The sequence below is a fragment of the Salvelinus namaycush genome, chromosome 33 (assembly GCF_016432855.1).
Source record: "Salvelinus namaycush isolate Seneca chromosome 33, SaNama_1.0, whole genome shotgun sequence".
NCBI classification, from domain to species: domain Eukaryota; kingdom Metazoa; phylum Chordata; class Actinopteri; order Salmoniformes; family Salmonidae; genus Salvelinus; species Salvelinus namaycush.
The window spans coordinates 27,262,297-27,274,583 of record NC_052339.1 but is presented as its reverse complement, the minus strand read 5'-3'; the positions used below and the strand labels follow the sequence as shown (position 1 = coordinate 27,274,583).

The following is a 12,287-nucleotide window of genomic DNA, read 5'->3' as shown; positions in this document are numbered from 1 at the left end:
TAAACGTAAGTGACCCCACCACCACTATAAAAGACTATTCTAAACGTAAGTGACCCCACCACCACTATAAAAGACTATTCTAAACGTAAGTGACCCCACCACCACTATAAAAGACTATTCTAAACGTAAGTGACCCCACCACCACTATAAAAGACTATTCTAAACGTAAGTGACCCCACCACCACTATAAAAGACTATTCTAAACGTAAGTGACCCCACCACCACTATAAAAGACTATTCTAAACGTAAGTGACCCCACCACCACTATAAAGACTATTCTAAACGTAAGTGACCCCACCACCACTATAAAAGACTATTCTAAACGTAAGTGACCCCACCACCACTATAAAAGACTATTCTAAACGTAAGTGACCCCACCACCACTATAAAAGACTATTCTAAACGTAAGTGACCCCACCACCACTATAAAGACTATTCTAAACGTAAGTGACCCCACCACATAAAAGGACTATTCTAAACGTAAGTGACCCCACCACCACTATAAAAGACTATTCTAAACGTAAGTGACCCCACCACCACTATAAAAGACTATTCTAAACGTAAGTGACCCCACCACCACTATAAAAGACTATTCTAAACGTAAGTGACCCCACCACCACTATAAAAGACTATTCTAAACGTAAGTGACCCCACCACCACTATAAAAGACTATTCTAAACGTAAGTGACCCCACCACCACTATAAAAGACTATTCTAAACGTAAGTGACCCCACCACCACTATAAAAGACTATTCTAAACGTAAGTGACCCCACCACCACTATAAAAGACTATTCTAAACGTAAGTGACCCCACCACCACTATAAAAGACTATTCTAAACGTAAGTGACCCCACCACCACTATAAAGACTATTCTAACGTAAGTGACCCCACCACCACTATAAAAGACTATTCTAAACGTAAGTGACCCCACCACCACTATAAAAGACTATTCTAAACGTAAGTGACCCACCACCACTATAAAAGACTATTCTAAACGTAAGTGACCCCACCACCACTATAAAAGACTATTCTAAACGTAAGTGACCCCACCACCACTATAAAAGACTATTCTAAACGTAAGTGACCCCACCACCACTATAAAAGACTATTCTAAACGTAAGTGACCCCACCACCACTATAAAAGACTATTCTAAACGTAAGTGACCCCACCACCACTATAAAAGACTATTCTAAACGTAAGTGACCCCACCACCACTATAAAAGACTATTCTAAACGTAAGTGACCCCACCACCACTATAAAAGACTATTCTAAACGTAAGTGACCCTACCACCACTATAAAAGACTATTCTAAACGTAAGTGACCCTACCACCACTATAAAAGACTATTCTAAACGTAAGTGACCCTATCACCACCACCACCACCACCACCACCACCACTATGAAGCAGAATGCCTTTGGAAACACATTTTCTCTGTTTTGATATGTGACAGAAAATGTACACCCGCTTAAAAGGATTTGCGAAGCATTATTCCGTTGAATGTTCAGAAATACTTGATGGTAACTCCATCTGAAGTGGATGGGGGCTGTACAGTATATTTGGGGTTGAGGAGAATGCTTGATGGTAACTCCATCTGAAGTGGATGGGGGCTGTACAGTATATTTGGGGTTGAGGAGAAAAGTTTCACTTTCTTCAAAATGTAAAGAATTAACAAATATTTGATGATTATGTTTTTGAAATCGTTGCAGCTGAGCAACAGGCCAACAAGCATTGTGAGTTGCCTAGCGACGAGGCAGGCATCATCTGGGACAGCATCTGTTTTGCCTTCCTGTTGCTACAGCGACGCGTATTCATGAGCTACTACTTCCTGCACGTGGTCGCCGACATTCGCTCCTCACAGATCCTCGCCTCCAGGTAAACTTTAATGTCGTTTGGTTTAGTTTTGTTTACTTTACTTTTCCAATGACCATTCAAATAAAACTAAATTAAATTCAACTTTACTGTGTATTCAATTTATTTTTCAATTTATATTAGATGTATTGTGTGTGTGTTGTGTTAGAGGGGCTGAGCTGTTCCAAGCGACCATAGTGAAAGCTGTAAAAGCCAGGATCGAAGTGGAGAAGAGGTCGATGGACCTGCTGAAGAGACAGTGAGAACATGTATTTTCTACAGACAGAAAATATACACATATAGTACAATACATATGTGCCGTACACACACACTTAATATACAGTCATTACACATGGATGATGTACGCACAGAGATTTAATATAATAATAATAATTTGCTGGGTGCTTATAAGTGTCCTATTTCACACATGTACAAGTGTGTATAATAAAAAAAAAATTGCATATCCCAACTCATATCCCAACTCATATCCCAACTCATATCCCAACTCATATCCCAACTCATATCCCAACTCATATCCCAACACATTAGGCAAACAGTATATGACGTAAACTCTGTCATAACAGTTGTGATTTTATTAGCTCTCACTGAAAAGAGAAGCCTCACAGATGTTACCATGTATGTACTCTCAAATGAACCCTAATTCCAGGGTATTCCAGTCATTACTACATTCAGGTCTGAGTAAAGACACCATTCATCATGATGAACTAGATTTGGACAGTCCTTCCCTGTGATTTACGATGTATGTCCTCCTACACTGTGTTGATGTACTTTAGTTTTCATATGTGGAGCCGCAGGGCAGCAGTGTGTTAGTGGGACACATCTACTGCATTATGAGGACAAGAGGATCAGTCAGCACCTCTCTCTCTCTCTCTCTCTCTCTCTCTCTCTCTCTCTCTCTCTCTCTCGCTCTGTCTCTCTCTGTGTCTCTCTGTCTCTCTCCCCCTCTCTCTCTCTCTCTCGCTCACTCTCTCTCTCGCTCTCTATCTCTCTGTCTCTCTCGCTATCTGTCTCTCTTTATCTCTCTCTCTCTGTTTCTCTCTTTATCTGTCTATCTGTCTCTCTCTTTGTCTCTCTCTATCTGTCTCTCTCTGTCTCGCTCTCTGTCTCTCTGTCTCTCTCTCTGTCTCTCTCTCTCTGTCTGTCTCTCTCTCTGTCTCTCTCTGTCTGTCTCTCTCTGTCTCTCTCTGTCTCTCGCTGTCTATCTCCATCTCTATTGGTCTCTCTTTTGCTCTCGCAACCTGATACCAGTCTGAACACATCCACACACGCACCAACTCCTAGCCAGCGCAAAGAACAGAGAGAAAACCAAAGTACAGATTCATTGTCAATTATACACAGTGGTCAGAGCCTACTGGTCATTAGTCGTTGTTTCTATCTCTGTGTCCAATCAGAATGGACCGTATCAAGAGTCGACAGCAGAAGTTCAAGAGGGGGAAGGAGAGGATTTTGAGCTTGGTGCAGGAGAGCGAAGACGCAGGCCACGGACACAGCAAGGACGAGGAGGAGGAGGATGAAGGTGGGACTACTAGAGGCCTTCTGGGCCTTGAGGAACTAGTGCACTGAAAGCCATGATTGGATGATCTTGTCCTGCCAACCCATGTCAGCCTATAAAGTTTTGCATTGATTTAACGATACGTCTGTTTGTAGACACATCACAGTCCCACAACGATTACATAATACTGTATATACTGTTCATTCAAACCATCAAGGTCAAAAATCTTTGTTTTTCAGATAAAGAAAGGAGCAGGGTGGATAAAATACAGCGGTGGTGGAGGCCGTGGGTTGACCATGCATCCAGTGAGGGACCTTCAACCTTTTTATTTCATATTTGAAGCAATTCAGCTTTAAATATTCCTCTTCAATTAGATATCGTGTATTTCATGTGGCTGTAGTTACTGTACATGTAACAAAGTTAGGCTTGAATTTGTTTATTGACACTCAAGATGATTATCACATCTTATTTGAGTTTGTCATTACGTATTATATATGTGTGTACCATAGGAGGCTGGTGAGGGGAGGACGGCTCAGATAATGACTGGAATGAAGTGAATGGAATGGTATAAAACACAAAGAAACCACGTGTTTGATGTTTAAATACCATTCCAATGATTCCATTCATTACTACGAGCCCATTCTCCCCAATGAAGGTGCCACCAGCCGCCTGTGGTGTGTATGTGAGCGCAGTTCATTCCTGTTCATCGCTCATGGAGTGGTGGACGTTCCAGAACTCCACATCCTTTCCAACCGCTTCGCTAAAGAAAAAAATAACTGCCGTTCTAAATTCGCTCCATTCATTAAAATCCAAATTTAAACAACACCCATCTATTTTAGTGACTACCATTTGTGTTTGAAGTATTGAAACCAAACCATATGACTTGAATTAAAAGTATTTGAATAAACATAAGGTTAATGTAAGAAGCGCTCATAATTTCAAATAGGCTACATGTCATATTAAACAGCATATAAACACTCTAAATAGGTCAGGATTCAGACAGGGAGACTAAGAAGGAACGGAAATGAATTATTCAGGCTATATTATTTAAATTATTCCAAGGCTATAGACTACAAAGAAATACATTGTGAAGCATTTCGGAGTGTGACACTAGACTTGTAGGGACATAAAGCATTTAGCTTTCAAACAGCATTTAGTTGTATTAAGTAATTATATTCTATAAATATACTTACTTAGAATGAAATACAAATTAAAGGAAAAATGTGCTATTAGGCTCAGTCTATAGTGGTTTTGAATTCATTTTTAGAAACATGTTTGGCCAGAGTCTGTGGCTTCAGGCTCATGCGATGGTGTCTGGAGAGCAGACCAGCAGCAGAGAATATCCTCTCGGCGTTTGCAGAGCCACTGGAGAATATCCTCTCAGCGTTTGTAGAACCACTGGAGAATATCCTCCTAGGTAGGTAGGTAGGTAGGTAGGTAGGTAGGCAGGCAGGCAGGCAGGCAGGCAGGCAGGCAGGCAGGCAGGCAGGCAGGCAGGCAGGCAGGCAGGCAGGCAGGCAGGCAGGCAGGCAGGCAGGCAGGCAGGCAGGCAGGCAGGCAGGCAGGCAGGCAGGCAGGCAGGCAGGCAGGCAGGCAGGCAGGCAGGCAGGCAGGCAGGCCGGTCGGTCGGTCGGTCGGTCGGTTCGATGAAAGTGGGAATATTGAGCCAAAATCAATTATGGACTATTGTATAGATAATAGAACAGAAATGAAGGAAACTTTTAAGAGATTCGATTTTTTGTTTATAAATACTTTGCTACAATGACACACTTAGCTATCTACCCACTTCGTTCCTTTCTGTTAGCATGTGCACGTAGTAAGTACACCATCATGCTTTTTGGAAATGTGTCTTTTCAGATTCCACAATGATTCTTTAGTTGTGGACACTACATCACCACACTCCCTCTCTTGCTCTTGGTCCTCATCTTTGTAAATCACCTTGATTTTTCACCTGTGTGTTTTATCAGTTTCTGTATGAAAATATTTAGCATACTGCATGACAGTAGCTAAAGCAAGGGGCTATAGCAGCACACAAGTAGACTACAGATGCACGCTACTTTAGACCAGGGCCATATTCCCGCTGTACACTCCGCTCCGCTGTACACTCCGCATGCCCTGAGCTCGAGTGAGCGCTACTGGAGTCTTTGGGAATCTCGCTCCGCCCTCCAGTCAAATTGGGAACGCTCCGCTGTACACTCCGCTCTGATGTACACTCCGCTCCGCTGTACACTCCGCTCCGCTGTACACTCCGCTCCAGCTCCGCTCCGCTGTACACTCCGCTCCGCTGTACACTCCGCTCCGCTGTACACTCCGCTCCAGCTCCGCTCCGCTGTACACTCCGATCCGCTGTACACTCCGCTCCGCTGTACACTCAGCTCCGCTGTACACTCCGCTCCGCTGTACACTCAGCTCCGCTGTACACTCCGCTCCGCTGTACACTCAGCTCCGCTGTACACTCCGCTCCGCTGTACACTCAGCTCCGCTGTACACTCCGCTCCGCTGTACACTCAGCTCCGCTGTACACTCCGCTCAGCTGTACACTCCGCTCCGCTGTACACTCCGCTCCGCTGTACACTCCGCTCCGTTGTACACTCCGCTCCGCTGTACACTCCGCTCCACTGTACACTCCGCTCCAGCTCCGCTCCGCTGTACACTCCGCTCCAACTTTGCTCCACTCACATACTCTGGTACAGTGTAATACACAAGTGGACTAGTATAAGTGGGTAACCTTTAACCTTGTCTTTCACTCCCCTCTCAGTGGTGAGAAGTGGTAACTATTACCTGTTTGAGACGGACAGTGAAGAAGAGGAGGAAGAGGAGGATAAAAATGAGGAAGAACAGCCCAAGAAGTCTGCATTTCAGGTTCGCTCGAACGTAGGAAATAATCCCTTTACCACTGTCCTGCATTGTGAGAATATTGATTTTTGTCCAGTAACAACAGTTGGATAGTCTTTTTATGTGCATTTTTTCTCTTTTTATCGATTATTTAAACGGGACTGCTTGCTTCTATTTCTGTTTTAATGTGTGATTGTTCTTATCACAAACAGGTAACAAGTCTAATTACCAAATTTTGTTTGTTCTCTCCGCACTTAACAGTTTTCTCTCCTTTTAACCAAGTACCAACTGTTAACATTCTTTTGTTGTGAGTTGTGTTTGTTTTGGCCTTTATTTGTGACAAATGTTATGGTCTTCTAACTCTCACCCCTGCTTTGTCCTCCTCTACCTTGCTGGCTTTAACAAAGTCTATCATTAAGCTGCCCAAAGCTGCTCTGCAGTATATAATGAGGGCAGCCAAGGTACTCTCACAACTAGGTCTCTATCTTGTATTTCCCTTTTTGTATACTGTGAGTATCCTTGACCACTCCAGTCCAAGCCACTTTCTCACGACATTAAATGCATTTTCCCCTCTCACTCCAATACATGACCACGATGTCAATAAAGTTCTGTTCAAATACCACGGCCGCTCCTCCATTTCACAAGATGATGCCGAGTCATGACAAAATGACGGCCGCTGATGATGCATGCAGTTGAAATTCAGTGAACTGTGTTGCTCTTCTGTTTCTGGCGTAGATCTCCTCCCTGTGTGTGCTTTGGGAGAGAGATGTGGTGTTGAGTGGCTTTTCTTCCAGGGTAATTCTCTGTGGAGTTAGGTCTGTGTCTTAAACAGGGTTGGGATCAATACTATTTCAGTTGGGTCAATTTCAGGAAGTAAACTGAAATGTACTGAACTGAAATGGAATCAACCCCAACCCATCATTGTAGGCCGTCATTGTAAATAAGAATTTATTCTTAACTGACTTGCCTAGTTAAGTAAAGGTTACATTTAAAAATAAAAATAAAATGTAAAACCCTGTTCTCAAACTAGGAATGGTGGGATGTGTTAATCTTTAGGGGCGCTTTATTCAATTGTAAATCCCTTTTTTGTCCCATCTCCATAAACACATTCCCTTACATCTCAGTTCATTGGATCAAAACACCCCCTGAAACTGGTCTCCTCTGCATTGTGTACTTTGTCAATGGTTTTTGCCTTTTCCTGTGACTTACTGGTTGGTTGACTAGGGTATATTCTCTTTGGCTGCCTAATTCGGACACATTTCCTACACTCATTTCAACTCAACTCTTCGGTTTTGAGTGTGTGAGCAAAATTTGGGCCACATTGCTTGACTTTCGATAAAGCACACCAATCGCAAGTCTGTCAACATGAACCAGACTCGTTAAAAATCAAATCTCTTAAAGGACGGGTAAGTGTCCCAATTAAGCAGCCAAACATGCTTTCAACAGTCCCTCTGGGCACATTGTGTTTGATCAGTAGTCCACCAGTGTGGTTGTTAACATCCACTCCCCACAGTTTGTTTACCACGCCTGGATGACCAATTCCAAGACAGCCATGAAGGAGCGCAGCAAGGAGAAACGCCGCTTCTGGAAGAAATACACTGAAGGGAGCAGCAGCAAGTCAAGGAAAGAGGACCTGGAGGAAGGTATGAAGCGCAGCAGGAAGACCCAAGTTGTCATTGAAAGCAGATGAAAATAATAGGTTTTTAGTCTCCTCCATTTCTGGTGTAACCAGACTGAACACTGTGTAAATAGCCTGGTGTAACCTGACTGAACACTGTGTAAATAGCCTGGTGTAACCTGACTGAACACTGTGTAAATAGCCTGGTGTAACCTGACTGAACACTGTGTAAATAGCCTGGTGTAACCTGACTGAACACTGTGTAAATAGCCTGGTGTAACCTGACTGAACACTGTGTAAATAGCCTGGTGTAACCTGACTGAACACTGTGTAAATAGCCTGGTGTAACCTGACTGAACACTGTGTAAATAGCCTGGTGTAACCTGACTGAACACTGTGTAAATAGCCTGGTGTAACCTGACTGAACACTGTGTAAATAGCCTGGTGTAACCTGACTGAACACTGTGTAAATAGCCTGGTGTAACCTGACTAAACACTGTGTAAATAGCCTGGTGTAACCTGACTGAACACTGTGTAAATAGCCTGGTGTAACCTGACTGAACACTGTGTAAATAGCCTGATGTAACCAGACTGAACACTGTGTAAATAGCCTGGTTTAACCAGACTGAACACTGTGTAAATAGCCTGGTGTAACCTGACTGAACACTGTGTAAATAGCCTGGTGTAACCTGACTGAACACTGTGTAAATAGCCTGGTGTAACCTGACTGAACACTGTGTAAATAGCCTGATGTAACCAGACTGAACACTGTGTAAATAGCCTGGTGTAACCTGACTGAACACTGTGTAAATAGCCTGATGTAACCAGACTGAACACTGTGTAAATAGCCTGGTGTAACCTGACTGAACACTGTGTAAATAGCCTGGTGTAACCTGACTGAACACTGTGTAAATAGCCTGGTGTAACCTGACTGAACACTGTGTAAATAGCCTGGTGTAACCTGACTGAACACTGTGTAAATAGCCTGGTGTAACCTAACTGAACACTGTGTAAATAGCCTGGTGTAACCTGACTGAACACTGTGTAAATAGCCTGGTGTAACCTGACTGAACACTGTGTAAATAGCCTGGTGTAACCTGACTGAACACTGTGTAAATAGCCTGGTGTAACCTGACTGAACACTGTGTAAATAGCCTGGTGTAACCTGACTGAACACTGTGTAAATAGCCTGGTGTAACCTGACTGAACACTGTGTAAATAGCCTGGTGTAACCTGACTGAACACTGTGTAAATAGCCTGATGTAACCTGACTGAACACTGTGTAAATAGCCTGATGTAACCAGACTGAACACTGTGTAAATAGCCTGATGTAACCAGACTGAACACTGTGTAAATAGCCTGGTGTAACCAGATTGAACACTGTGTAAATAGCCTGGTGTAACCAGACTGAACACTGTGTAAATGTGAAACAATGGTGAGTGCAGCATTCAGTTTGACTTAACCAGGCTTATCCCACCCTTTGTAGGAGATTTAATATGCTAGCAGTTCCTCTGGGAAACCTGCCCCCACCTCCCAATGTTTTATTTTTATGTATTATTATTTATTTTTTTACTTTTTACTCCTTTCCCTCCCCAATTTCGTGGTATCCAATTGGTAGTTACAGTCTTGTGCCATCGTTGCAACTCCCGTACGGACTTGGGAGACGCGAAGGTCGAGAGCCATGCGTCCTCCGAAACACGACCCTGCCAAGCCGCCCTGCTCCTTTAACACATCGCTCGCTTAATCTGGAAGCCAGCCGCACTAATGTGTCAGAGGAAACGCCGTACAACTGGTGACCGAAGTTAGGGTGCATGCGCCCGGCCCGCCACAAGGAGTTGCTAGAGCGCGATGGGACAAGGAAATCCTGGCTGGCCAAACCCGCCCCTAACCCGGACGACGCTAGGCCAATTGGGCGCCGCCTCATGGGTCACCTGGTCGTGGCTGGCTGCGACAAAGCCTGGGTTCGAAGCCGGGTCTGTAGTAACGCCTCAAGCACTGCGATGCAGTGCCTTAGACCGCTACGCAACTCGGGAGGCCTCTCATCTCCCAATGTTTACCCTTGTCTCGCCGCCATCCGTCCATGCTGCACTTGTTGTGTTACAGTTTGTTTCACCCTCTCAGGTTTTCTCGTTATAGGCCCTAGACTAGCCATGAATGGGTATGTTGTGCCCTTTTTCTGTTCAAGAGCGTCTACTTAACGATTTGCTGCATCCCTAATGGGAGACATGCTGTGTCTGGTCCACAGTCCCGCCAAGTCCCCCCTCCTCCCCTTCCTTCCCTCCCTCCTCCCCACAGCCCAGCCCATCTCCAACTCCAGGCAGGGCCAAGGCATTCCTGGGTCTGAAAGATAGGATGCCATGTTTGATTAGACATGTTCAATTCATCCCATATGAAGGCTGGACTGACTGTGGACATGCTGGACATGGCTGGAATACAGTACGGTCTCTCAGTTCAGCCAAATAGATTTACATGAGGTCTGGGAGAAGACCACACTGTCTTACATGCTGACCAGACCGCTCGCGCGCATGCATCCACGTGCACCATCGCGAGCATGTTGATTATATCCCCTCACACCAGATGTGATCAGGACACCACAAGTTTGGAATATCAAAATGAACTCTGAACCAACTATATTGGGGACAGGTCGATAAGCAAACATTTATGACAATTTAGCTAGCTAGCTTGCTGTTGCTAGCAAATTTGTCCTGGGATATAAACATTGGGTTGTTATTTTACCTGAAATGCACAAGGTCCTCTACTCTGACAATTAATCCACAGATAAAAGGGTAAACCAAGTTAATCTCTCCTCCTTCAGGCTTCTTCTTCTTCTTTGGACTTTATATGGTGGTTGGCAACCAACTTTAAGGTGGATTACCACCACCAACTGGAGTGTGGACCTCAGTTCATCTTTCAATCACCCATGTGGGTATATGCTCCTAAAAACCAATGAGGAGATGGCACGTGGGTATATGCTCCTAAAAACCAATGAGGAGATGGGAGAGGCGGGACTTGCAGCACGTCAAACGTCACACAATTTTTTTGAGTCTTGCTATGCAGACGCTCATTGACATGCGCGAGCAGTGTGGGTGCAATGATTGAATAACACGTGTGTGTAAATTGTTTGGAAGGCTACTTTTGCGTTACAGTTTTATATCTTCACAGCAAGGGATATCATTTTATAATTTTGTATGATTCCATTGACTCATTCCGTATTCAATATCTTTTCTATCCAGCAGTTCATGTTGCTATGGAAGAGGAGGATCAGGAGGAGAAGAAAACAGATGGATCAGGTAGGTGCAGTTCAAACCAGGGTTGGGGTCAATTCTATTTCATTTAAAGTCCATTTCAGGACATGGAATTGGAAATGTAATTTTAATTTACTTCTTAGATTGGGTGCCTCGACCCCTGATTCACTACTCAACCCAACCCACAATGTCCTCTGCATCGAGGAAGTTACACTTATAAGTCTCAATGAATAAAGACTGATGTGGACTTGGCTGTTAAAAGATGTGCGTTGTCTTCCTCCCTGTTCTCAGACAACGTCCTGAAGCGAGTCTTCAACATAGTCAAGTTCTCCTGGGTGTTGTTCCTGGCCATGTTGGACAGTTTCACAGCCTGGATCAACTCCATGTGTCAGGAACACCTGGACATCTCCACCGTGCTGCACATCGAGCGCTGTATGCTCACACACGAGGTTAATAAGGTAACGGCACGGCCAGGGGATTTAGACTATTTTGAGTCTTTAAAAAATATATTTTGTGACCTGTATCGTATTACAAGGTCTACTACCTGATACTCCAGGTGAATCGCCCAATGACGGATGAGAAACCAGCTTTGTGAAAGTTACCAGTGAACAAGTATATCTGCCTAGCAACAAAACCATTTAGTTGCATAATTATTTACCATGCCATACTGTAGTAAAACCATAGCATTGGTATTAACTATTTCTAGCAATATCATAATAATATCATTGGAATTACCTATTCCAAATGTTATTACAGCCTATTTAATATATGAAGTGGGACTAGGACCACCAATTCTAACAGGCATTCTTGGTTGTAACGTTCCAGGGGAACAAGCCTTCCCGGGAGAGCATCCACGTGTACTACCGCAAGCAGATGTGCAAGGCTGCGTCCATTGAGTCTGGCCTGGAGAGAACCGAGGAGGAGACGTGCCAGGACTGCATCCCCCACAAGGCCGAGAGGCAGAGCTGTGCCTGTCTGGAGAGCCAAGAATCTACGGTGTCTCATGATAGCCTGTCCAGGTAAGAGAATGGAAGAAAATACACTTTTTGTTACAGCTATCACTTTTTCTTATACAATTATTCATACTCAAAAGAAGTGATGAGATTGAAGAGGAAAGAGGAAATCATGTTTAATATTAAAAATGGTCATTCATAATATCCTGGTGATAGCTAAGGGGAGTCACGCACAACTGTAAGTCGCTTTGGATAAAATTGTCTGCTAAAT

General features: G+C 43.9%; 1 protein-coding gene across 1 annotated transcript in view; it reads left to right on the top strand.

Annotated features, from left to right (window-relative positions):
- Positions 1 to 12,287, top strand: part of LOC120027893 (piezo-type mechanosensitive ion channel component 2-like) — an 85,998-nt gene that overhangs the window by 52,253 nt on the left and 21,458 nt on the right. The window contains exons 23-30 of the mRNA XM_038972990.1: positions 1,711 to 1,876; positions 2,022 to 2,111; positions 3,265 to 3,389; positions 6,124 to 6,239; positions 7,714 to 7,843; positions 11,052 to 11,108; positions 11,355 to 11,521; positions 11,889 to 12,082. Of these exons, the coding sequence (XP_038828918.1) occupies positions 1,711 to 1,876; positions 2,022 to 2,111; positions 3,265 to 3,389; positions 6,124 to 6,239; positions 7,714 to 7,843; positions 11,052 to 11,108; positions 11,355 to 11,521; positions 11,889 to 12,082 (1,045 nt within the window). The remainder of the gene's footprint in view (positions 1 to 1,710; positions 1,877 to 2,021; positions 2,112 to 3,264; positions 3,390 to 6,123; positions 6,240 to 7,713; positions 7,844 to 11,051; positions 11,109 to 11,354; positions 11,522 to 11,888; positions 12,083 to 12,287) is intronic.